Below are 25061 nucleotides of genomic sequence, written 5' to 3' on the forward strand. Positions count from 1 at the left end.
TCTTGTAGGTCCCTAATAAAAAATTGCTGGAGTGACTAGTTCAGCCTCAGCACAGTCTGTCAGCACAGTCTGCTGAAGCATCAAGTACAGCTGCAGTTATGAAATGGCACCAACTAGTGTTCACTTTCAGAATTAAGCATATTTAAATACTGAAAGAGCTTGGAACAGCGAAAAAAAGTAAGACATTTCATCAACTGCTGCATGACTACTACTATTACTTTTGCACATTGACCAAAACACACCTGGAAAAACTTTTCACATCCAGCAAGGCAACTAAAGAAAATTAACCCTTTCCCATACCAAAAGACTCCACATTTATATCAAAAGCCAAGACCTTCCCATGAATAAACCCACATTACTTACGTGTATATAGGTCAGAAAGTCCTCAAAACAAGTAACAGAGCTTCAAGTCATGACCACAGATGACTTATCCTGGCAGCTCTTTTGTTACAGATAGGACATTTCAGTTATTTATCTTTTATGATTTGTCTTCCATGGGAAGATCAATAACTTTTACCACTGCTTCATCCCATTCAGTTACCAATGCATTCCTCTCATTCCAAGGCTTTTCTCATTTTGCCAAGTACAGACAGAAGCAAGATTACATACATCACTAAAATCTTAACACAAGAAGTCACAGCTTTAACACAGGCTGACAGTAGTACATCCAGACAAAAGTAAGCATACACAGTTCTTCCTGAACTAGGGCTAAAAAATAGTTAATTCTTACAAATCAAAGCACTAGAATATGTCATAAAAAGTAAAGCTGCATTCTCTAAAATCAAAGTCCATTACACATCCAGTTAAACACTTCATATGCAGCCACTGAAGAAGGTTATGTTGGAGCAAAATTGGTATTTTTGCTGAAGAAACTCACAATCAGAAAGGTCACATGTAACAATGATCTCAAAAAACAGTCAATGTCATTTTACCCATTTTCTTCAGTACTGACACACAAGTAAAGAATAATCATTAATTATCTAAATTTAGACTTTGACAGAAGAAAGCTTTAGGTCCCTCATGTAGTGTACTGGTTTTCAGCCTTCTATGCACGGGTTTTGGGGGTCCAGACCCACAAATGAAATAAGTCTCAGCTCTCCTTTTGGTGGCACTCCTCAGTACAGCAAAGGTAGTGAAGCAGCCTGCTGTCAGAAAGCACAATCTTCTTCTCTCTCTCTTTCGTAAGGCTGGCACTGGCACTAGCACTCCCAGCCAACCCGGTTCACAAACAGAACACAAAGCTAACCTTCTGCTAGACAAATAAATGAATGCTTTCTTCCACTTCAACAAGCTAAACCAGCTCTCAAAAAGGGCCAAACACATGCAAATGTTGCTGTGGGGGAGGATGGTGGATGAGTGTCTCCACTGTCTGTCTGTATTTAGATTACTTGAACACAGAGCCAAGAGTTGTACTTCAATTGGAAATTCAGTCTAGGAGCTGCCTTATGAGAAGAAAAATAGTAAAAGTCTTGACATAACAATAATCTTAAGAACACTCAACAGAAGCAGGATCTCCTGTCAACCCTTTTCCAACTTTACTAACACTTTCAAAAGCAAGTCTAAGTCTAAATACATATAATTACTGATAAGGCTTGTAAGAGAGCACCACCCTCCACAAAATGAAAAAAAAAACTTTTTATTTTTTTCAAGATTTCAACTTCTTTCTGAAAGGAAACACAGCATGGTCTTTCTGCAGTGAACACACAAAACAAAAACATGTATCAGCCATAGGCCTAAGCAGAGCATTTACTAAAAGCAGAGGAGAAGTACTATGGCCCAAATGTAAGGACTATAAAGCCAAACTACTTTGCAAGAGTTATAGAAGACAGGGGTCCTTCAAAGACAGTAATCAGACTAAGCCTACGGCTAAAGATGGTAGGTTTCTGTGGGAGAGCCAGCTTGCATGTGTAACATGCCATTCTCTCCTAATTAGAATTGGTACTGAGTCAATCTCTTGAACACTTCAACTGAAATTATGGTACCTAAAGGACATTATGTTTTTTTGCAACAGTCACAATAAACTCACAGGAGGATGCAGAATATAGAGATGGAAAGAGAGACAGCCTCGAGGCTGTGCAGGCACTGCTTAGCAGTAGTTCCAGCACTATTGTGTTAGTTACCAGCACTGTTTTAGCCGTAAGCCCAACACACAGCAGCAAACAGGCTACTATGGGAAAAATGAGTTCTATCCTAGCCAGTATACCTACTGTAATTGTTACCGATAAAAACAAGTAAACACTAAGTTTGCAGACCATCAACTGTTCTGTCTCACATTCATTTGAAAAATTACTAAGTAGCAGTAGTGCTCAAACGAAATTGAATTTGCCATCTTAAAAAGTACTTCAAATAAAAGTCAACTCAAGCACTCTGGATATGGAACCTTTAGAGGGAAACACATGAACAGCAGAGAAATTTATTTCTTCTGATGAGAATTACAGGAGTTCTCTTTTTGCTCACTTTAAGAATTCAAACAGTGACACGATCAAAAACAAGCCCCAAGACTTAAGTTTTCAGTCACACAGACAAAATCAGTAAAGACTTGTTTAAAGTACAATACACTTACTTAAGGCAAGATTATTGGAATTCATCATACCGGAACCTACACCATAAAAGTGTGATTAAGAACATTAAAATTCTAAATCTTCCATAAAAAAAATACATTTATCAGCAAGCATGTAAAAAAAAGCTGCAATAGAAAGTTTATGTAAAAGCAATGTAAAGGCTGCTTTTTTTTTTTCCCTTGGAAGGATTCTGATGCATCAAGCTAGCAACCATTCTCTTTAGAGATGCACAAGCATTTCAAAACTAACAACTTGACATCTACAGCCTACCAGGGTTTAGCTACTTCAAAGAGGAAAAAGAGAGTGTCAGGGCTCTAATGCTGGGGGGCTGTCAACAAAAGGTTGCACACACCCAGGATTAAAAAAAAGAAAGTGAATACATTTTATTCGAAGTAAACTCTACAGGAGGGTATACATTCTCTTCTGCGCATGTAGTCATCCAATATCTAACTTGCTGATGCTGGTATGGTTTACGTTTTGCACCCTCAATTGTCCATCAGATGAGGTAAAAATGGAACAAAAATAATGCTGAATTTTAGGAGTCAAGTGATCAGATAGCTTTATCACCAAAAGCCTAAGTGTGTAAGAACAGCAGAGTTTTTACAATCTGATACAAAAATCTAGTATTGAAGGGAAGTTTGTTCTGGTGAAAAGGAAATACTAATTACTTAAGAGGACAGAATTCACTCCCAAAAGTGCCCTCCTAAAGCTACTCTCCCACAGCTTTATGATGATAGCCAGAAAAAAAGAGGAGCATATCTCAGCTGTGCCCTTAGACTTAGCTCCACATCTGCATGCTGAAATTAATACCTGTCTTCTTCTGAGGTTCTTGACAATGGGACTATTCCAAACATTGGCTAGTTAGAACACCCTCCCACGAACTATTGCATGCTATTAAACAAACAAAAAAACGCCTACTCTACTCTCTCTTCTTGCAAACTTCACTGTTCTTTCAGAATACACTCCTGAAAACTGGGATAAGATCAGAAAGTGAGCAACTCCTAAAAAACTCCAACATGTACATCATGGAAAAAAATTTTTAACCTTAAAGGAGAGGAACCTTCTCACAATTAAAAATGTTGTGGGAATAATTATGTGATCCAAACCCCTAATTTTCTAGAATCAGTCCTGGAATACAACGTAAGAAAACAAATCTATTAGCACTAATGCCTGGGGTGGCTCTCAAGTCTCCAGAATAATAAAAAGGACCTTTTTGTAACTGTAAAAACTAAGCATCGTCAATCTTGACTGCCACATGCTTACTTCATAAAAATGCTTTCCTTTCATAGAACTGCTTTTAGGGAAGACCTAATTTTAAGTATATAATTAGACTAGATATTATAAGGAAACAGACAATTTTCTTTCTACAACCATGCAACATATGAAGTACACGTTCAAGACTCTATAGAGGAGTACCTGGAATTACCTTTTCGCTAGAGACCAGCGTAGAGCACCATCACTTCACATTTCAGCACTTCCTGCCACAAAGCAGTAATCATCTCACCTGCATCTCCCTCCCTTTTGCCCCCTCTATTGCTATTAACCATTCACATGCGCTGCCATATTAAAAATTGCCAAGAGCAACTAACCACAGAAAGAGCACCTCCCTGACTTCTGCCAAGTTACCAGGAAAAGGACTCTTCCTGTGTGCTCCCTCTCTGGCTTGGATCTGCAACTTCCAGTCTGAGGACAGCTGGGATGTAGAAACACCATTACTCCTGAAAACTTAGGTAACTTTAAGCTTCACAGATCTAAGGAAAAGATTATTCATTTTAAAGCAGGAACTGAGTTAATCCTTTCTGCTTCGTAACTGACACCTTCCATTTTCCAAAAGATATTCCAAATAACCATAACCTGTGAAGTTCCTGGAATAGCTACAATTAGTGGAAGTCAATATAATCACTATGGTATTTGTAATCTTACATAACATATGCATTTCCTTTAAAACCAGGTGAAATGTTCCTCTGAGATGCTTAAAGATGCAACTTCATTATGCTATTTTATACTGTCTTATCTTCAAATACATTCCAGTTTTTCAACTTGCATACATTAAAAAGCTAAACTAACTGCTGCTTCTAGCTTTATTAATGTAGAGAGATGTATTTCTAGGACTTGCTTAACATATCCATCTGGAATTACCAGGACAGCACTTCAGGAAGGTCAACTTTGTATATTATAAAAACCAAGAGGCTATTACCACTATTCCCCAGGTAAAAGGCAAAAGTAAAGATGTTAATATCAATAAAAAAAACTAAAAACTCACTCACTGTCTTCTGTGGGAAGGACCTGCAGGGAATAAATCCATTCTATTATATCATCTTTGTTCACCACATCTAAGGAATCCAACATATCCAGACCAGAGAGTGCGAAAAATGCAATTGTCAACCTAAAAGAAAAAGATAAGACTTACACTTCCCACCATAAATATCATGGGGAAATTAACAAATGGCTGCAGAAACATATATCTATGAATTTTCAGCCTTTGACAGTGGTGCAACACATAGAGCCTAGCTCAGAAAGCATGATGAAATTATGGTCTTTGTACTGTAAACATTTCTCTGTAAGATGTCAAACAGCAAGGCTTCCTTTGTAACTAATCAATGTATAAACAGGCACACAGGAAGAATCACCATCTAAAGGTACTCATTTCTTGCAAGCATGGATGACTAAATTAAAACACCAAAAATCAAGTGCTTCAAATTCAATGCAAGAGTGAAACAGCTATCATGCTGAATGTCTTTCTCGCACACAGCCCATTTCCTTCCATAAGGATGTGCTACCATACCTTATGTTAACACCTTCTTTCAGGGTTTTGTTTTCACCTCAGGCCATTGCAGTCATCTAGTTTAAAGTATGTCATCTAGTTTAAACCCTCAAGCAGCTGCTTTACTTGCTCTGACAGACCACCAAAGCAATGGCACTGTGTTAGGAATTTGAGACAGCTTCCTATGAGAGAAAATGTTAATGTAATGGTACCTTGGAAGCTCTGACTCAAGATTAAAATTAGAAAGATGTAATATTCTGCCACCCACCCTTGCATCTGACTATTCTTCTAGGAACTCCTGCTCTCCTTTCACCATGTAAGATGATGGACTGTGAAACAGCTGCTAAGCAGGCAGAAACTACACTTCAGCAAACTAACTTCAGAAGATAATGCCAGCTTTCCTTCGGAGACTTAAGTTATAATTTGCAGTAAGTCACAAGTTGATGAGCCACCTTGTCTGCCAGTAGTAGGCACTTCTGATGACGGGAGACAGATGTGGACAGAAGACTCTGCAGCCACGTATTTTTTGCATGTGGTTCTGCCCCAGGAGCACCAACAGTAAGAACAAAGACAAAATGGTGATGTGAGTCAGCCCAAACACACCCTCAATAGAATTCTTCTAATTAAATAACAGCAGCCAAATAATGATGCAGCAGACACTCATCTCACTACAGTGACACAACCTCAAAGGGTGACTTTGCTACTGGAGGGCTGACAGGCTGCTATAGTCATTGCCTGGCCATTCACAACCAGAATTTAAATCAACAACTGCTGCTTCAAAACTGCTAGTATTACATAGCACAAACAACGGCCAGAACTCAGATAAATAATGGTGACTTGTTAACCTGAAGTTACTTGATTTTTTTTTACCTTTTTTGACATCCTCTGATTCTTTTTTTCCCCCCTATCTTTTACTTTAACTCTCAGCTTTTCCATTGCTTTTCATACCATTCTTGCAAACAAAAGGTATTAATCTGTAACCTGCCTGGATATTGAACACTGACATTAACACAGAATCACAGAACAATTACAGCTGGGAGTGACCTTAAAGATCATCTAGTTCTAATCCCTCTGCCACCAGCAGGAACATCTTCCACAGCTTGCTCTAAGCCCCATCCAACCTGGCCTTGAACACTGCCAGGAATGGGGCAGCCACGTGTTCTCTGGACAACCTGTGCCAGCACCTCAGCACCCTCACAGTGAAGAGTTTCTTCCTACTGTCTAATCTAAGCCTCTCCTCTGTCAGCTTAGGCCATTCCCCGTTGTCCTGTCCCTACAGGCCCTTGCATAAAGTCCCTCTCCAGACTTCTTTAGTCCCCCTTTAGGCACTAGAAGCTCCTGTAAGGTCTCCCCTGTGCCTTCCCTTCTCCAAGCTGAACAAGCCCAGCTCTCTCAGCCTGTTTCCACAGGAGAGGTGCTTCAGCCCTCTGATCATCTTCATGGCCTCCTCTGGACTTGCTCAAGCACATTCCTTCTTCAAAAATCCCTCCATGGAACTCTAAAGATCCTCGCAAAAAAATGAAACTACGAACCTGAAACCCCAACATGGAACAGCGTACAGCTCCACTAGTACAAGTATTCATGGCAGAAAGTGTAAACTTATTCTATAATCTTTGGGTTCTAAACCATGCCTTCTTATTATTATTACAAATAAGTTTTGAGTATAGAAAGCTAAAAATGTATACTTTACACAAAGGTGGAACAAGAGTATCTTTTAAGCCACCTGAAGACTGAAAACCTGCCCTTTGAAGTGCAAAAAATAATACTTCAAGGCTTGTATCAACTTTTGCTGTTTATCAAGTCTTTGTAACCCAAAATCTGATTCTGGATAATAACCTACTTTTTTCAAGCAAAACCACTACTCCTATTAAAAAAAAAAAAAAAAAAAAAAAAAAAAACAAAAAAAAAAAACCCAAAAAAACAAGGAAGCTACTGTTCAGCTACAGTAAATTATTTCTTGGAAACCTTGCATGTATTTTCTGATTTTCACAAACAGCATGTTAGACAATGTTGTACTGAAAGCTGCTTAAGAGACTTTTTCACACTGTGTTACCCCAGCTATGCTACTTCCAGTGAGGCACAAATAGCATGCCAATTTCAGCAGTAGAAACTGCAGCAAGCTAGGTAGAAACCCACAAGGCTGTACATACAAGACAGACAATAACTGTCATCTATTCTTAAAAATACATAGAATAGAAATATAGAACATTTGGGTTGGAAAGGACCTTAAGCCCATCTAGTTCCAATCCCCTTGCCATGGGCAGGAACACCTCACACTAGACCATGTCACCCAAGGCTCTGTCCAACCTGGCCTTGAACACTGCCAGGGATGGAGCATTCACAACTTCCGTGGGCAACACATTCCAGTGCCTCACCACCCTTACAGTAAAGAATTTCTTCCTTATATCCAAGCTAAAATTCCCCTCTTTAAGTTTTAACCCATTACCCCTTGTCCTATCACTCCAGTCCCTAATGAATAGTCCCCAGGGATGCTGCGGATGGATCAGAACACGGATCAGATGAACGTAAAAAGTGGGTTTACATATAGTTAAGTTTCAGTTTACTTACTGAGAGTTGATCCTCTATGTTAACAGCACCTACATGATTAAAGAACAGCCCACATAGTGTGCTGGAGTTCACATATAATCAAGAAAATCTGGCACCATTGGACATAGAGCCTGATGCAGCCACCTAGCCACTGCATCCTTACTCCCTCACCGAAAATTAACAGCTACATGTTCTAAGCCTAAAAAAGAAACTATTAGCAGCACCCTAGCTGACAACATATCACGAAGCATAAAAGTTTTGTATACAGCTATTTCCATAGAGAGCCACCCTTTATAAGACAGCCTCCAAGTCTGGCATCACTTCTGCTGTTACTTTTCCTCAAACTTTGTATCACTTCAGTTACTACATGTGTATTAATTCAGGAAGACAAGCATCACAGGTTGGCAGCTGAAATTTATTTAATCAACTTACTGAAAGCTTACAAAACACACATCATGTGTCTTAAGTTCCTGTCCAAGACAAGCAAGCAAAGACGTTTCTCATGACAGATTCAGCGCTCTTTATCTTCAGGCATGGATAAAGTTTACTTAAAAACTACTGTTGCTGATGCTGCATGCAGTAACAACAGAAATAATTATAAAGGTTTTGAGCCATTATGTTGAGTAAAAAAGGTAGTACTGAATTCCTTTTATCACTGTACTTTGTCATTGTTTGACAAACTACAGACTAACACAGAACGGACCAGCACTGTGTGGAAAATTTCATGCTCTACTAAACTGCCTGGTGTCCACAAATGCAGCCATTTCTGCTGCAGTGCAGTGAAGTAAAACCAACTCACTGGCATATTTTTTAACAATTCTCTCTTTAATTTACTGGATTTTCCCCATCTAATTCTCCACAGAATCACACAAGTGCAGGAACAAGAAAAGTAAGAATAAAACGGTAACAGCATTTCTTTCTGCAGCAGTGCCAGCTCAGGCAGCTTCCTGAACCCACTGACCTTGTACTTGTCAAAAAAAAAAAAAAAGACTTAGTACCCTTAAGGTCAAACTGGGATGACACATTCATGGTTCAATCCCTTGCTTAGAATTTCTTAACAGATATGTATGCATATCTGCAGAACACTGATCTGAAAATCAGTGTCAGAGAACTAGAAAACCTCTGGCTGAGTAAAAACTAAAAGAAAATGCATAAGTTTAGATGACTGCCATTTTTATCCTAATTGAAGGGCTAAGCTGTGCTCACTAGCCAAAAATTAAGTCATCCTGAAACAGCTGAAATTGACAGTTCCAGTTTTCAGAAAATTGTGGTTTTTTGCAAAGCTACTCAACCATTATGTACAATACATGTGGCACTGGTTATTTAATGCTATGACCACACATTAAGCTTAACCTCAGACAACTCACTGTTTGCTCAAGAATTTTCAAAACAATTGGCATTATAATTAGCATTATTTAAAAAGAATCCAAAAGACCCCATGTAAACCAGGGCATCTGCTTCAGCTCACTAGCAAACTGACAGCTTGGCAATCTAAATCACAGAACAGAAACCTCCGGGTTGTCAGGGACCGCTGGAGATCACCAGTCCCACCTCCTGCAGAGCATGGGGCTGTACATGAGAAGACACAGGACCCTGACAAGCCAGGTCTTCAAGGGAGCAACACTTCACTGTGCAACAGCAAAGAACATCTTTCCTGCATTTAAACAATTTTCCCTGAAGCAATTTGTTTCCGTAGCCCAGGACACCCACCACCATGGGCCCTTGTAAGCAGTGCACTCCTACCTTTTCTGTTGCTAGTTTTCTTGGTAATGGAAGGCTGTGATCAGGTCTTCCCTTCTTAATGCAGAACACTTCTTCAGCCTTTCTCTACGTGACAGCATGGCCAAGGTTAGCCCTTTGCGTTATGATTCTAGTATGAATGCATGTTATTGTTAACTGTAATACTTAAGAGCACAGCATGCATAGACCTCCTTGTGCTGTCATTTAAAATAACTGGCAAAGTACACTGAAATATCAGTTAATTCTTAATGACTTATCTCTCTGAAATAAAAATTTCAGACTTCCCTTCTGAATATAAAGGGTTATTCCACACAGTTCAGCATTATCCATAGTAGTTCTTACACGTTTTTACCAAGTGTTTGTACTCTCAAGTCAAATAAAGCTTGATTCAGCAGGAAGACTTGATCAACGGGTAGTAAGCATTCTTCACAGTGTGACTTGCAAAACATTAGAAAGTGAAAAGCATCTGGTGATTTTACTGGCTGAATGAGGTATCAAACCCTCTACATGTCTCCAAGTTTTTATCAAGTGCAGCTTGACAATGAAACTATTGATTCTCTTCTGCCCCAGATATACGTATTCTATGTAAAGACCACGAATTTTAAGTAAATGGATCCTGAAGCCATTACAACTGTCCCTCATTCCAAATGAAATACTTTTCTAGTACTTTAACTCTTCTACTAGCTAATGAAGATTTAAATTAATTCTACTACATTTAAAAAAAATAGTAAAAGAGTATGCATTCTGACTTCAATCAACAAAAGGCTTAAGTCACCAATTTTAAAATCGGCTTTCAAGAGTGAAGCACAGACTTTAAATACATTCAAAGGACAAAAATGTCTTTCCTCGTGGATAATGGGGAACTTAAGCGAGCACAAACGAAGCTCGTACATCCACTCGTATTTTGGGGAGCCGTGCGATGGTGGGCAGATCCTACAGGCAGCGCTTCCCCTCCGGCCACTGCGGCTCACAAGGCCGGCACGGCGTGCTCCTGCTGCTGCTTCCCGCTCCAGCTGCGGCAGCTCTCCAGGAAAGGTTTTCCGTCAGCGCAACCACCCGCCGGAGAAAATCGGTTGTAGGGGAAACAGGTGAAGCTGGCGAACGGCAAACGCCCCGCCCTCCCACCGTACTGCCCGACTGTCACGCCAGGTCCCCGGCCCCCACCCCTGTTCCCAGAGGCGCCGGATGCCGTCCCGCTACCTGCTGGTCTCGAGGGAGCAGTACCGCTCGGGCAGGATCTGCAGGCAGCGCTGGAAAAAGCGCACATGGCGCTCCCGGAGGAAGTCCAGCCGCTCCGCCTCTCCCGACCAAGGCGCCGCCGCCGCCATCTTCCCGCCACCCCTGCCCGGCGCGCTAGTGCTGCGTCACGCGCGGCGACACCCACCCCTTCCGCGGCTACGTCACAGCCCGCTGGAGACGCGGGGTTCGCGGGAACGTGAGCGGGTGGCGTCTGTCTGTGTGAGGCGTTTCACACCCGCGCACACAACACAAAGGCAGCATGTGTCATTGGGTCACTCAAGCTCTGTGACAGCTCCCAAGGGCTGCCGGCCGCTCCACTGCTGACGGTCACCCTCATCCTTCGACAGGCTCTTGTACAGCCTTTGTCTCCAGGCTGGGACAGCTCTAAAAACAAGGAAAAAAAAAAAAAAAGGCATAAAGAGGTCATTTATAATTATATTTCGTCATGCTACGCATCCATCGTCCCCTCCTTACCTGCGAGGAGTATGTAGAATTGGTTTTGAGACTGGTAGTGTGACCTCTTTTGTGCGCTCCTCCCAGCCCTTGGTAAGTCTGTATAGGTCTTTGTTAACGTGAACCTCAACCTCAGAGTGAAACAAACAAACAAACCGGTCTTTTCGTTGATCACAGAATGAGTTACTGATGCGCGGATTGACTCCACAACTCGTTAAAGTTGTAAAGTAGGTATGCTTTTTATTCAGCGCTGAGACCACAGGGATAATTCCTCAAAGTCATGCGTACCTCAGTGTTGTTTCCCTCTACATTTATAAGGTTGCACCATACGCCTGTACATACTCATGTCCTATTCCTGCTTCCTATTACAGTGAGCTAGAAGGTCCTTTGCGCCTGCGCAGTGCCCCCTCTGGTCATGGGCAGGGATCTCAAGATGAAGTAAATGAGCCTTCCTCCTGTGGGTAGGGGTCTTCAAGATGAAGTAAATGAGTCTTCCTCTTCTTGAACTTTTCACCTTTTAGTCTTCACGTATGGCCTTAGGGTTTGGTCCCAGCCATAAACCATCTGCTTCTCTCCCTTACCAGTAGATTCAGGCATCTGCTTTTCCTTATCAATAGCTGCTTATCAGTAGAATCAGGCATCTGCTTTTCTTTGTCAATAGAACCAAGTGTCTGCTTTTCCTTATCAATAGTGCCTTTGTTCTGCTTAGGAGGCACGATAGGTACAGACAATACCTTTGCTTAAGCAAGCGAATTCCTCTAACCCCCCTGTACAACCCCCCTGCACAACCCCCCTGTACATTGGTCAACCCTCTGCATCAATCCCCCCTTTTTCTATAAAGTGAGTAAATTCTTTTACTCTATTATTTATGACATAGCTATCCATGTTCCTTCTATCGGTTTATGAAGTGATTTCGATATACATTGCATTATGCAAGGTACACTCATTAAAATGAGTAGTCCTACAGCTAAGATTAGAAGGCCTTGTTTAAGTATTTCCCTGAACCATCCAGTAACTCCTAGGTTATTTAGCCATTCATCCAATCCGCCTCCAACAATTTTAACTCTTGCATATTTTCCTGCGATTTTTGCAGCTTATCATGCATTGATTCAGAATGGTCAGGTAAATTCACACAGCACATACCTTCAAAATCCTCACAACCACCCTGTAACAATATCTTTGTTACCTCCCTGGCTTGTGCGCTTCCAGCTGGAAAGGCTTCTGGCCAACCTGAAAAGGTGTCTGTTAGTACCAACAAATGTCTATACCCTTTTTTCTGTCCTTTTGAAAATTCTGTTGCAACATTTTATATACTGCTATTACCATTCAGAGTCTTTTTGAAATAGTTTCCTGGTTCTACTTGATATTTACATTTCATTTCTTTTTCAGTGTTCATAATTTATCATAGGTCATTTACAATTCCAGGAAGAAAATTTTGTTATACCACAAGTAATCAATATTAAAACAATTAATATTCCTGCATCCAGTTGCCTTAACCCGGAGAGATCAGGTAACCATGAAGGTAACTTCTTCAAACCCCAGGAGGTATCATCCTTGGCCATTTTATTAAATATTTTTGTTTGTTTCCAGATTTCCTCCAAATCTGTTTCAGGAACAGCAATTTTCTACTTCCTCTATGGTTGCTAAGATATTTATGATTGCGTTCTCTAATTCACTTATTCCCAAAGATGGAATTAGCCATCTCACAAAACTATGAAATGCAGTACTGTTCAGCAATAGGGTTAAACCCTCACTTAACCACTACCATCCTTTCCCTTCAGGAGCAGGCCACCGCTGAACCACAGTACCATTACAATGTGAATAGTGACCTACACCTGTGGCATTTAAACAAACATAGTCTCCTATTCTGGCTCCTGCTGTAATACATCTTTGTATACAAGTATAATACTTGGATTAGGATTAACTGTTCCAAATCTTAAAATTGTCCATGAGATAGTGTTGGAAATTGGGATGCCAATTAATGGAAGGCCCTGATCTTCTCCTGATTCAGGCAACTGTGCACACACCCAACAGTCACTACAATTAACAACTTCAGTAACATTCTGCATTAATTTCAGGTATAAGTATTAGTCCCAAGGTGGTATGTCAGTTACCACATAAATCCAAATTACGACTGATACAATTTCATATGTGAGGGTCCTGAAGATTCTATCCGCCATGTTTTCTCCGGTTCTGGTGCTTTCTTTATTCTTGAATAATATATCAAGCTCACTGCTGTAAAGGTGGTCAATATTATCTGGTACGGTCCGCTCCACTTCTCCTTCTTAGCCTAAACCCAGTCTCTGGATCTAAAAGGGTGAGTCTGATAATCCACGCCTCTCGCTCTTGTCCTCAGTATTTTCTTCTTTCTTCTAATTGCTTTTCCCAGATTGATCAGAAACTTTAGGAGATAACCTTCTCCCACTTCCAGAAGACTTTCCTTTAAACTGGGACTGATATTGTCTTCCATATAAAATTTTACATGGGATAGCCTCTTCTTTTGACCGAGGTTTAGTTCAAATTCTTAATAGAGCCAGTGGTAAGGCTTGGTCTTTTTCAACTTGCCCACTGGCCTGTATGGAACATATAGTTGCCAATGAATTTATAATTTTTCTTGTAACTATTTTGCACTAAAAGGTGAGCCTCGGTCGGAAAAAATTGCCTCTGGTACTCCAGAACAAGGTATTACACTGCTTAGCAGTGTTTCAATTACTTGTCTTGCATTATTTATTCTACAAGGGAATGCTTCTGGCCACCCTGAAAAAGTATTCGTTAACACCAACAAATATTGGTCTTGATAACTCAGAAAAAAATTATTTGTCAGTGCTGTCCCAGGTAACTTCCTTCCCAGTTGTACCAATTTGATTTCTACTTTCAATTTTAGGGTTATTCTTGAGATAGAGCTGACATTGTCACTAACTGAACTATGTTATACAGATTCCTGCCTTCAATTTGTTTGTCTAAGTATTTATACAAAGAGTTGCTTCCTCAAGGAGTTTTATTATGCTCATCCATAACAAGCTTCCAGAGTTGGTTATAGGGGATTATAATTAGCCCATCAGGTATCTGAACCTAATCTTTTTTGTTTTCCTCTCCTTTGAGATCTCCAATCAATTTTCTATCCTCCTTTGAATATCTAGGTTTAGATTTCTCAATTGTTAGTTTGCCATCAGGGATTAAGGGAATGAGTTTAGATTGTTCAGCTGCTCGTTTGGCTTCAAAACTGGCCAAATTATTGCCAATTTCCTGATCAGATTCAGCTTGTTGATGCCCTCAACAATACATAATAGCTACTTCCTCAGGTAGCTGAACAGCTTTCAGTAGTCATAGAATTTCTGTAGCATGTTTAATCTGTTTCTCCTGTGTGTTCAAAAGGTCCTCATTCTTTCCAGATGGCACACTGTGCATGGACCACACCAAATGCATATTTAGAATCAGTCCAAATATTTATCCTTTTGTCTTTAGCCAATTCCTGGGCCCATTCCAGAGGTTTCTTTCATATCTGGTTGGCTTGAATATACAGTTTTGCATAGTGGCCAAGCAGTTGGGTGTTAATAGTTCTGTTGGTTGTTCTGCAAAAGGATGCTCGATTGACAACATTAGTAAAAAGACATGAAGGAGATAACCAGGGGGCTTCTTTCTGTTCCAGGACTGCTGATACCACATGGGACACTAGCACAGTAATCCTTTGTCCCAAGGTGAATTTGTGAGCCTCTTAACTGCTGTCACAGCCCTTAGGCATCCAGGCCATTCTTTGCTCGCTTCATTCAGCTGTTTTGAAAAATACACCACTGCCCTCTTATAGGGTCCTAGTTTCTGAGTAAGGCCCACCAAAGCTATTCCCTGTTCTTCATGGGAATACAGCCAAAAGGATTTAGTCATATCCAGAAGTCAGAGCTGCAGCTCTCATTAGCTCTGCTTTTAAATTTCTAAAGCCTTCCTCTGATGAATCAGTCTATTTCAAAGAGAGAGGGGTTTCTTCTAACAGTTCATCTAGGGGTCTTACCTGAACACCATAATCATGCATCCAAAGTCTGCATCATTCATTCACTCCCAGGAACATATGGAGCTCCTTGTTGGTTGACAGTCATGGAGTTTGACAAATGGCTTCTTTTTTACCTGGAAGGCCCAGATTGCTGCTCAGGTCAGGCTCGGTATTGGTCAGCAGGTGGTGAGCAATTGTATTGTGCATCACTTGTGTTTATTGTTTTCCTTTTCCCTTTTAGTTTTATATTATTTCCCCTTGTTATTTCCCTTATCATTATTATTACTGGTGATGGTAGCAGTAGTAGTTTTGTATGGTACCTTAGTTACTCGACTGTTCTTATCTCAACCCACGGGGTTTACATTCTTTCGATTCTCCACACCATCCCTCAGGGAGTGGGGGTGGGAAAAAGGGAGGAGAGTGAGCAAGTGGCTTCAGGGTTCTGAGTTCCCAGCTGGACTTAAACCACAACAGACCCTCACTACAAGAGAGACATTGAGGTGCTGGAGCAGGTCCAGAGAAGGGCAATAAAGCTGGTGAAGGATCTGAAACACAAGTCTGATGAGTAACATCTGAGGAAACTGGGGACGTTTAGTCTGGAGAAGACTCAGGGGGGACCTTGTCCCTCTCTACAACTACCTGAAAGGAGGCTGTAGTGAAGTGGGCATAGGTCTCTCCTCCCAAGTAACAAATGATAGGACAAGAGCTAATGGCGTCAAGCTGTGCCAGGGGTGGTTTAGACTGGATATTAGGAAAAATTTCTTCACCAAAAGGGTGATCAGGCATTGGAACAGGCTGCCCAGGACAGCGGTGGAATCACTATCCCTGGAAGTGTTAAAAAACTGTGTAGATGAGGCCCTCAGTGGCATGGTTTAGTGGTGGTCTTGGATGATCTTAAAAGGTCTTTCCCAACCTAGTTTATTCTATGATTCTCTAATAAAAAGTACAGAGTAAACCAAAGCCAAGTGGCCAGCCAGAAGAGATGTTTTTTTCCCTTCACACCATCACAGGAAACAGCATGAATACAGAAACAGTAAGAGGAGCAACAACTGCTTGCTGTCATTAAACTTTAGTGATTTAAGAGGAAAAACTCCACAAACTCTGACAATGTTCCCAAAACTCTTCTGGAAGCCAGTCTACTTATTTAACTAATAATAGAAAACCATCTAAAAATAAAAACCATTACTGATACTGCAGTTCATTTGTATGAGCTGTAGGCTTTACCCAGAATAAATACTGCTGGGAGACAAATCAGTAAATTCTCCCTTGCCCCTTCCCTGCCCCCCTCCCCCCCTTTTTGTAAAGGACAGCTATGCCTGCTGCAATTTTGTTTCTTGGGAACAAGCATGACTTTTTTTTTTTTTTTTTTTTTTTGGCCTTTATCAACCATTTTGATAAGGAAAAATAATTATTTTTGTCTCAGTGAGGAAAACGGTAGCTGAAACAGCTAAGATGCACACGTCAACACGTCAGATTAAAATAGAGGTTACCTTCTCTCTTAAGTTTGCCAGCCTTTTTTCTTTTTCTCATTTTTCCTCTTCTTCAGCTTGTTTTTGTAGAATCCTTAGCTCCAGTTTCTGTAGATCCTGAAACATACAACAAATAGAAAACCAAACATTTCTTTGGAAGTAAAACAAGTTGCATGAAATATGTATATAGCCTTTTCAGTTATATTTTCTTGTTGTCTTGAAATTATTTTGTCACAGTACAGAACGAAGTTGCACTGTGTAGCTACCTGGTACAGCTTGTCCTGCACAAACAAATTATAGTTATGTAGTTCTGAAAAAAGAAATTGTAGTTGTTTAATCTCTGCAAAAATGAACTCCAGTGGGGATGGTGACAATGCTATCAGTTCTCCAATAATCAGATTCACATTGAAATGAGATCTATCATGCCCTTACAGCTACTGAAACCTTCAGGATACTCAAAGAAGTCTTTTGAGTTCATATCTACATACAATAACCAGGTCTTCTGACATTTTCTATAGCCTGGAGAGCAACACAGCCCAAGCTGGTTTTCCCAAACATTTTCACAGTGAAGTAAATAAAACCATTTCTTTATGCAGAAAGGAATGCGGACTTGAATAATCCTGTAGAATTTAAAATAGTGAGGAAAAGGAACACTTTTGTATAAAATAAAGTTTCATACTGCTTCTTGTATACAACAGATGCTATTCTTCATAGTGAATCACAGATTTAAATAAATGAAACTTGTGTTTAACAGATTATACTGTATGAGGAAGTAGAAGAATTTAAAACATGCATAATGGGGATGTAATTTTGCACACTCTGTTGAAAATTAATTTCTTCTGCAGCAATTCTCTTCCTTTCCTCTTTTCCCACCTCCTTTCTCTTCTCCTTTTCAAACTTCAGTTCCTCCTTATATTTCTTCAGCAAGGTATACTTTTCCAACACTAACTTCATGTGGCATTGGCATTCTTTTTGTTACTTCTTCTCCTTCTTTTATTCTAGTTTTAGTTGTGAAGCTTGTTCCATTACCAATGCTACTGCTTTCTGCTCCTTCCATGCTTCTATTGCTGCTTGTCTTTTTCTTTCTTCTGCTGCTTTTTGCCTCTGAGCTTCTTCATGCTTTTGTGATTCTTCCTTAAGCATTCTTTCTGATTTCTTTTTCTCCTTCAAGTTTCCTTGGCTTTTCTTGCTGCTGCTTTTCTTTCCAACTCTTAATTGACTGTGGGAGAACAATGGGGGAGAAGGAAGGGGAGAGGGTAAGATTTTCATGAAAACTATACACATTCCTGTTGGTCTGATGAAAACATGCTCCAAGGATACAACTTAGCATACAGATAGGAATTAAAAGTCTACTAGTGATAAAACCTACGACAAAGAAGCAACTGTATCTGCTTTCTCACTTTTTGAATTTATTCTAGATCACACAGGGGTATTTAACATATTCCTGCTAAAATCATTTAAATTATGGCATTCATCTTTGGGTAGTTATGAATGTTGGTTTATTATGCTTTTTTTAAGCAAACATATTTTTTCTCCCTTGAAATTAACAAATCCACATCCTATTTTATAACTCCATTTTTCTGTCAGTGTATTGTTTATTACTCAGGTGGGTAGCTTGAAAGAATTGTAGCTCTCTATGTCAGAAGAATTCTAATTCTCTGTGTCAGTATGGCATAGGTATATTGCCTATACAGGGGGACAGACATTCTTTAGGATGGATGTAACAAGAACTGCAGTTTCAGATAGGATCACTTACTGCTTCGGGACTGGCACTTAACTTGCTGGTCCACTGCCATAACAGTATTTGTCTGTTCCTCTTTAAAAGCATTGATTCATTTTCAACTTCTTCCATCATCTCTTTGAGCTTGTCAACAACTAAAAAGGAAAAGAGACTATTATTTAAGTATTTACCAGTAATTCAGCACTATGCAGAAATGCAGGCGCTTGCAGAGGCTTCTTTGACATTTACTTCAGTGTACAAAAAAAGCATGCATTTTCATCTCAAATAGCCTTAAAAGACTCTCATTTATTCAAAAGATGTGATTTCACAGTGATTGAGGTCACTGGATGCAAAGCCAGAATAAATGCTTACTTCCTTTAAATAAGTCTCATTCTGAGTAAACTTCAACTGATTTAACAGAATAGGACTGCCTTATTTAAAAGTTTCCACTTTTGTTTATTTTTATAACAATGCAGTTAAGTGACTGCTCATATCTTTGGTTTACGCCAGGATGCAGCAATCCTATTTAACCTCCCTCTACAAAGCTGACAAAGACCCATCAAAGTAAGACTTTATCCTGTAATGTCAGCATACTGTAGTCTCAATATGGAGAAAAACAGCAAGACAGCTGCCTAGAGAAGATCTATGGTAGAAATGGTAGAAAAAAAAAAGTTTTAGAATCTGTTTTAAACCAGCACAATATTTCTATGAACACATATTGAACACACAGTTTAAAACCTGGCTTAAAAAATAATAATCAACTAAATCAGTACTGTTATGTCATCTGAAACTCCCTAGTTCAGCTTTCATGCCGTGTTAGTTCTTGGCATCTTTGCTAACAGCTGGAGAAGATAATGCATTTTTTATAGAATAGACACTCCACAGATGAAATGAGATGCATTTTCTCCAACATCACAAAGCCCTCAGCTAACAGAACTTCAACCTGAGTTCTACATGAAGTAGTAATCATAGGGGAATGTGCCTATTTCAAAAAGGTTTCAGAACATCCAAACTGAATAAATTCTTTCAGCATTTCCCACAGAATATTCCAACTAATACTTCAATCAATGTGGATGGCTAGAAATTAGTTTTCTGTACACCCTTGCTCTGTGACATTTTACCAAATGAAAGGGAGCTGTATCTAAACAGTAGTAGAATACCAACTTTACGTAAGGCAAAGTTAGACATAGAAAATACCTGGCTTTCAACAGGCTGAGGAAGCAAACCCACACCAATTCTGAGAGAGAGGAAGTTTCTCTGTTTCCATGCAGAAATACATTTCTGCATTCTTCCCTTCCAAGACTCCTGGAAAAGCAGATAGACTGCAGGAGTATACCAAGTCTGCAGGAGAATCACAAGCAACTATGCAAGGAACCTGTCTGTAGATGGAAATGTTTTTAAATCTGTCATAATGATTTACATACAGGTGCAGGTTTCATGTATTTTAATTGATGCTGAAGTCTCTTTTTATTTTTTATTTTTATTTTTATTTGAAGTCTTATTTTTGACAGCTGCTGCAGGATTTTAGCTTCTGTAAAACAAAATAAGGTGTCCACAGTTCTAACAATTTCTGCATTGAAGAACAGGAGCAATAAAGTGTTCAAGATAAACTGGGGATTTCATCTAAGCAGGGTCACAAAGTCTGTTTGATCCTAACAAACTGCATCATACTAAGCATTTTAGCATGATTGTAACTGCATGTAGCTAACTGCATGAGCCATGTAGCTCCCCACACTGTATCAACAGACTTATAAATCAGTAGCTCCCTGTTTTTGAAGGGGCCAACAGGATAGTCGTATTTAGGTTAAAACAGTTTGCTCTCCCCACCCCCCCAAACCTTTTATGACATAAGTGGAATTTGGTGAATGTTGCCTATGCAGATGATACCTCCTCTAAAATTCTGAGGGAGACCTAGGCCTCAAACCACTCAGCATTGAAAACGAACTTGGAAAGTGTATGTGAATGCACTGCTTCAACAAGATTTGTTTGTTTGCTGTGTTAACTAAGTTACAATGTTTTCATGTACTCCAGGCATGCAGGTACTTACTTGCTTTGTTACCACTTGGCTCCTCCTGTGTTCCTAAATACAGTACTGATGAGGATGAAGCTCTGGATACATCTTAGGTACTGAGGAACTGTATCTTCTATCCTGAAAGATTTGGTTTAAGGAAAGGATAACAGAGTTCAAGACCTAATGTAACAAAATGTAGCTAAAACATGACTTTACTAGTACCTGTTGAGACCGTGGACAGCATATAGCACACAGATGATATTGAGAGACCTGAACATAGTGAATAGGAAGTTTGGGAGTTCTAGTACACACCCTAAAAGCTCGTACTCATTCCTTCATATTGGACATATAGCGTGATAGTCCTTCATATGTCACAACAGTATCTCCATCCATATTTCCATGTTCCCTTCTTACCCGTGGAGTTTTCTGATTTTTTTTAAACTTAGTTATTCCTTGGAAATACGTAAATTTCTTAAGAATTGCAAGACATAAAGGATATGTTAAGTTTATTTAAAAGACGCACATTGAAACATACACATTTGTAAGGTGAGGATATTTTTAGCTATCTCTATGTGTCCTTTCTTCAACTTGTTTTGTTTTGATCTACCACATCAACAGGCATAGCATGATTTATTTACTTCTGAAGGTATCTAGGTACTGTGAATAGGGAAGCCTTTTTTCCTGAAGTATTTAATTAGTCCCTAAGCAGAATAGATACTGTAGGACAGATCGTGTACCATCTCACAGCACTATTCAGAATATTAATTAGCCACAGATATGAAAAAATGCAAAAAAAACTGTTTAAAAGTATATTTAAAGGCAAAAATCAGTTTGTGGAAACTTACATTGGGGCAAGTATATATTGTACCTTAGCTACACTATATTAGATTTTACAATACACACACAAAATTGATTCCAAGTTTCTAAAACAGTAACTTCCCACCAAAGTTGTGAACAGTACCTGCTACGCTCAGGATTAAAATAGTTACTAACACAGAATGCCCAAAATGTTTATGCATTTGAATTTTGCAAGTCACCTGTGGAAATCTTTATAAGCTGTACACATGGTGAAATACCATGCTTTTATCAGCATCCACCTTCCACCTGAAGTAACCTCTCTGTACTACTGATTTTTAAACCATTTAAATAAAAACAGTAACATTAAAAAAAAAAAAAAAAGGCAAACAAAAACCCCAAAATCCCACTTACTTTCAGTTTTCCTACTGACAGTCAAGCTGTGTTCCAGTTCCTCTAGTATGCTGTCTTCTATCCTGAAATCACTCTTCATTTTGTAAATATATCCATTTTTGTCTTTATCTAGATTTGGAAGCCTGGAAAAAAAGGTTGTTGCACTGAGTAAGAAATGAAGACTTAACAAAGCCCCAGGATTATCCAAGGTCATTATCCAGCTGAGGTTGTATCAACAGACTCTTAGATTTTACACAAATCACTGTTTTGTTCCTAGAGGTGTTTTCAAGGAAAATCTTTCTGCTATTGTACTCACCAAAGTAACCCAAGAACTTGAGCAAAAGAAAGATGCTAACAAGGAAATTATTTTGTTAACAGGCAAGAGGTTCACACACTGAAATGGCCTGAAATTTTACCGGTGGCTCACTATCAGGGAGTCTTATGAGAATTTTCATTGGAAAGTGCAGGAACAGAGGCAGGTTGTCTTAATGTGGCTGCACACATAGATGGAGGCCCAGCACACACAAAACATGTACATTCCCTCAGCCTCAACACTGGTAGTAGCACTACTGCAACTGAAGATTCAAATTCAAACTTGTTATCATTCAAGTAACTTCAGATATTAAATTACTTAATACAATGCTTAATAGAATTCTACAGTAAATGACAATGCTTTGTGTATAGTATACACAAGCTTTTCTTGCTTTCAGAAGCTTTAGAGAAAACTCAACAGGTGCCACTCAGTACAGACATCTTTAAAACTTTAAACACTACCAAAAGCCCAACAAACTTGTCTCTCCTAGCAGCTTGGCTCTTTAACAGTCTACAGCTGCTATATGGTTAAAACCCTTATATAGTGTAGTTCATGGTCCACAGTTCAAATGCTTTGCTTTGCCAAGTACCCTATCTCCCCACACAGTGCACCAGAAAACTTCAGAGGCCAACTACAGAAAGCTAATGAGCCAAAATTAAATACCATGTCTTGTTTGAAGATGCTTGGGAATGTCTACATTACCCATCAGTCAATTTTTGAGCTATAACTCAGGATCCAGAATAAATGAGGAGCTGATGCAGGCAGCATAAAACAGTGCTCTGAAATTCAAGTGTCACTGTTCATTGAAGATTCACAACTACAAACCTCTCCTTCAGTTGGGTGGCTGTGTCAGCTCTTCCTCATAACGCTCATACATTCAAGAAGAAACCTTCTGTTTGTTTCAGTTGCCAGAATAGTTACGACAGCACTTATTCAAGATGTGAAGAAACAAATTTAAATGACTTCTGGGCCTGAGCTGTCTTGAAACTCCATTTTCCAAACCACTCGCCTACATATTTCAGGTGAAGTGTCTTCAGTCTTCTCTGAGGAATCTCTTGTAATGCTGCTGCAATTCCCTTTTCGTTGGTATTTCTTAAGGGCGTAAAGTAAGGGTAAAACCAGCTAAGTAGGAAAACTGAGAACTCAGTTACGTCACATCCTCTTTCTTTTTTGTGTCTAATGCAACAGGCTTTTTGGAGCTCATGAGCATATCCTGAACTACGGTAACAACCATGATAATCTGCCTGAGTTCCTCAAAAGAAAATTTTAGCCCAAAAGTTTAATTACCATAAACTCTTACCATGAACCTCGAGTTATATTACCTTCAGAACAGCATGAAAACAAACTGTACAGCTTGCTGAGTTTTTAGATTTTCTGCAGTTGTTAAGAAATCAAATTTCTGAGCTTGTTCGCTTTGATATTCCAGTTCTGCAATTGTTGACCAGTACCTGTCATTCTGTATGTAACAAAATAAAGTATTACTCAAAATCAGTGCTATTTAAATGTTTATTAGCTACTTTTACGCAGACAACAACACAGTGCAGAATAACAGCATTACCTTGGTTTTATACTGGTGCAATTCGACTAATTTTAAGTCACACAGGTATAAAACTAGGGTGATGAGTGACAGTGAGCTGATGACTGTATACAAAAAATGTATTCTCATGAATAAATGAAAAAAAAAGAAAAAAGAATGTGACATCAACTTGCTTTAACAGAAGCTGTTCACCACACTGCAACTGCCTTGCCTCTCCCAGCAGCCAGTCTCTGGCAAGTTGGAAGAAATACCTACCTGATTATAAATAAATATGTAATCTACACTAGGAAGATTGCCCACATTTCATCTTGTTCAACAAAAATACAAGCTTAAAATACGAAACCTGCTTAATAACCCTTGCAAATTGCCAACTCTGATTCACAGCAACCCTGAACAACCTTAAATGCTAGGAACACAGCTAATAAAACTGTTCGGGTTACAGGTTACATTTTGAGGCCAGCTACACAAATCCGCACTGCTTCCTACAGGTTTCTTTTTAAAGTTAATTACCTACAACTCGTACAAAGAATTCCTCAGCAGCCGACACCCAGTGGGCCTGAGGAAAGGAACTGCCTCCCTAGCAGGGGATCAGGGAAGTGTGGCAGGACTTTACCTGTTGCTGCTCAGCGGCCACAGCAGCGACCGTCGTTACAAGGGCACGCATGTTGAGCATGGCCCCAGCAGTGGCCCCAGTGGCACCCCCAGCCCGGCAGTGCTTAGGGGTGGACTGGCAGTTGTAGCCTTCTGGAACGCTGGGTTTCCACACCAGGAAGGTGGGTTTATGTGTGGGGTCTGCCAGCGTTGTCAGAACCTAACTATGAAGGTGTGTGTGTGGGATGACATGGATTGCCGCCGTCATGGAGGTGGCAGGTGACATTCAAAGTCTCTGCACCTCTTCACAGAGGTATCTGAGCACCCAGAGTTGTGTAGAGTTGCTGGGACCACAGCCTGAGCATCAGAAGCTGGTGTCCCAGCAGAGTGATGTGCTGAAGACAGGAATGCTGTTGCATGGAGATCCATCACATATATGGCAAAAAGTGGTGCTGGCTGTAGGGCAGTGCCGTGTGGCTTGATATTAAGAAGTACCATTGATACCTTGGAATAAAGGATTAGTATTGTGCCTGCCTGCTTAAGCAGTCAATGTGCTTGGTGAAGCAGAACTGTAGGAGTTAAAAGTTGCTAGAACTGTGAAGCAGAAGTGTAGGAATTACAGCTGCTAGGCAGAATTGTAGTAGATAAGATTCATAGCTTGTGTGATGAACATTTAAGACATTCTTGCTTAAATAGCATCCATAGAAAAAAAAAAAAAAGAAACAACCAAATTTACAAGCTTAACAAGTTTCTGCTTTAAGATACATAAAACTGGCTTGTACCAAACCTGAGGTTTGGATAGGAGACAAAACCCTATTCAGTTTGAGTGAAAGCAAGAGATTACTTGCAGCGATGAAAAGGAACTACAGGCCTTCATCCTCACGACCCCCTAACAACCACCACCAGGAGGCACTGCCCAAGTGCATCAATGGGACGAATGCCT

General features: G+C 39.8%; 2 protein-coding genes across 2 annotated transcripts in view; both read right to left on the reverse strand.

Moving 5' to 3' along the window:
- PGGT1B (protein geranylgeranyltransferase type I subunit beta) overlaps positions 1-11008 on the reverse strand; it is a 33832-nt gene extending 22824 nt beyond the window's left edge. The window contains 2 exon segments of the mRNA XM_061369125.1: positions 4829-4947; positions 10813-11008. Of these exon segments, the coding sequence (XP_061225109.1) occupies positions 4829-4947; positions 10813-10940 (247 nt within the window). The 5' untranslated portion in view covers positions 10941-11008.
- A 115-nt stretch (positions 11009-11123) lies between these two features.
- On the reverse strand, positions 11124-23445 carry CCDC112 (coiled-coil domain containing 112). The gene is given in 11 exon segments (XM_061369121.1): positions 11124-11235; positions 11326-11435; positions 16780-16875; positions 17575-17931; positions 17933-18123; positions 18515-18592; positions 18595-18633; positions 19899-20009; positions 21699-21820; positions 23349-23403; positions 23406-23445. Coding segments are annotated over 11 exon segments (1311 nt in total).
- Positions 23446-25061: the final 1616 nt, after the last annotated feature.

This window comes from Neopsephotus bourkii, unplaced genomic scaffold (genome assembly GCF_033783945.1).
Source record: "Neopsephotus bourkii isolate Nb327-2 ecotype Australia unplaced genomic scaffold, CSIRO-AGI_Nbou_v1 NB_1476, whole genome shotgun sequence".
Taxonomy (NCBI): Eukaryota; Metazoa; Chordata; class Aves; order Psittaciformes; family Psittacidae; genus Neopsephotus; species Neopsephotus bourkii.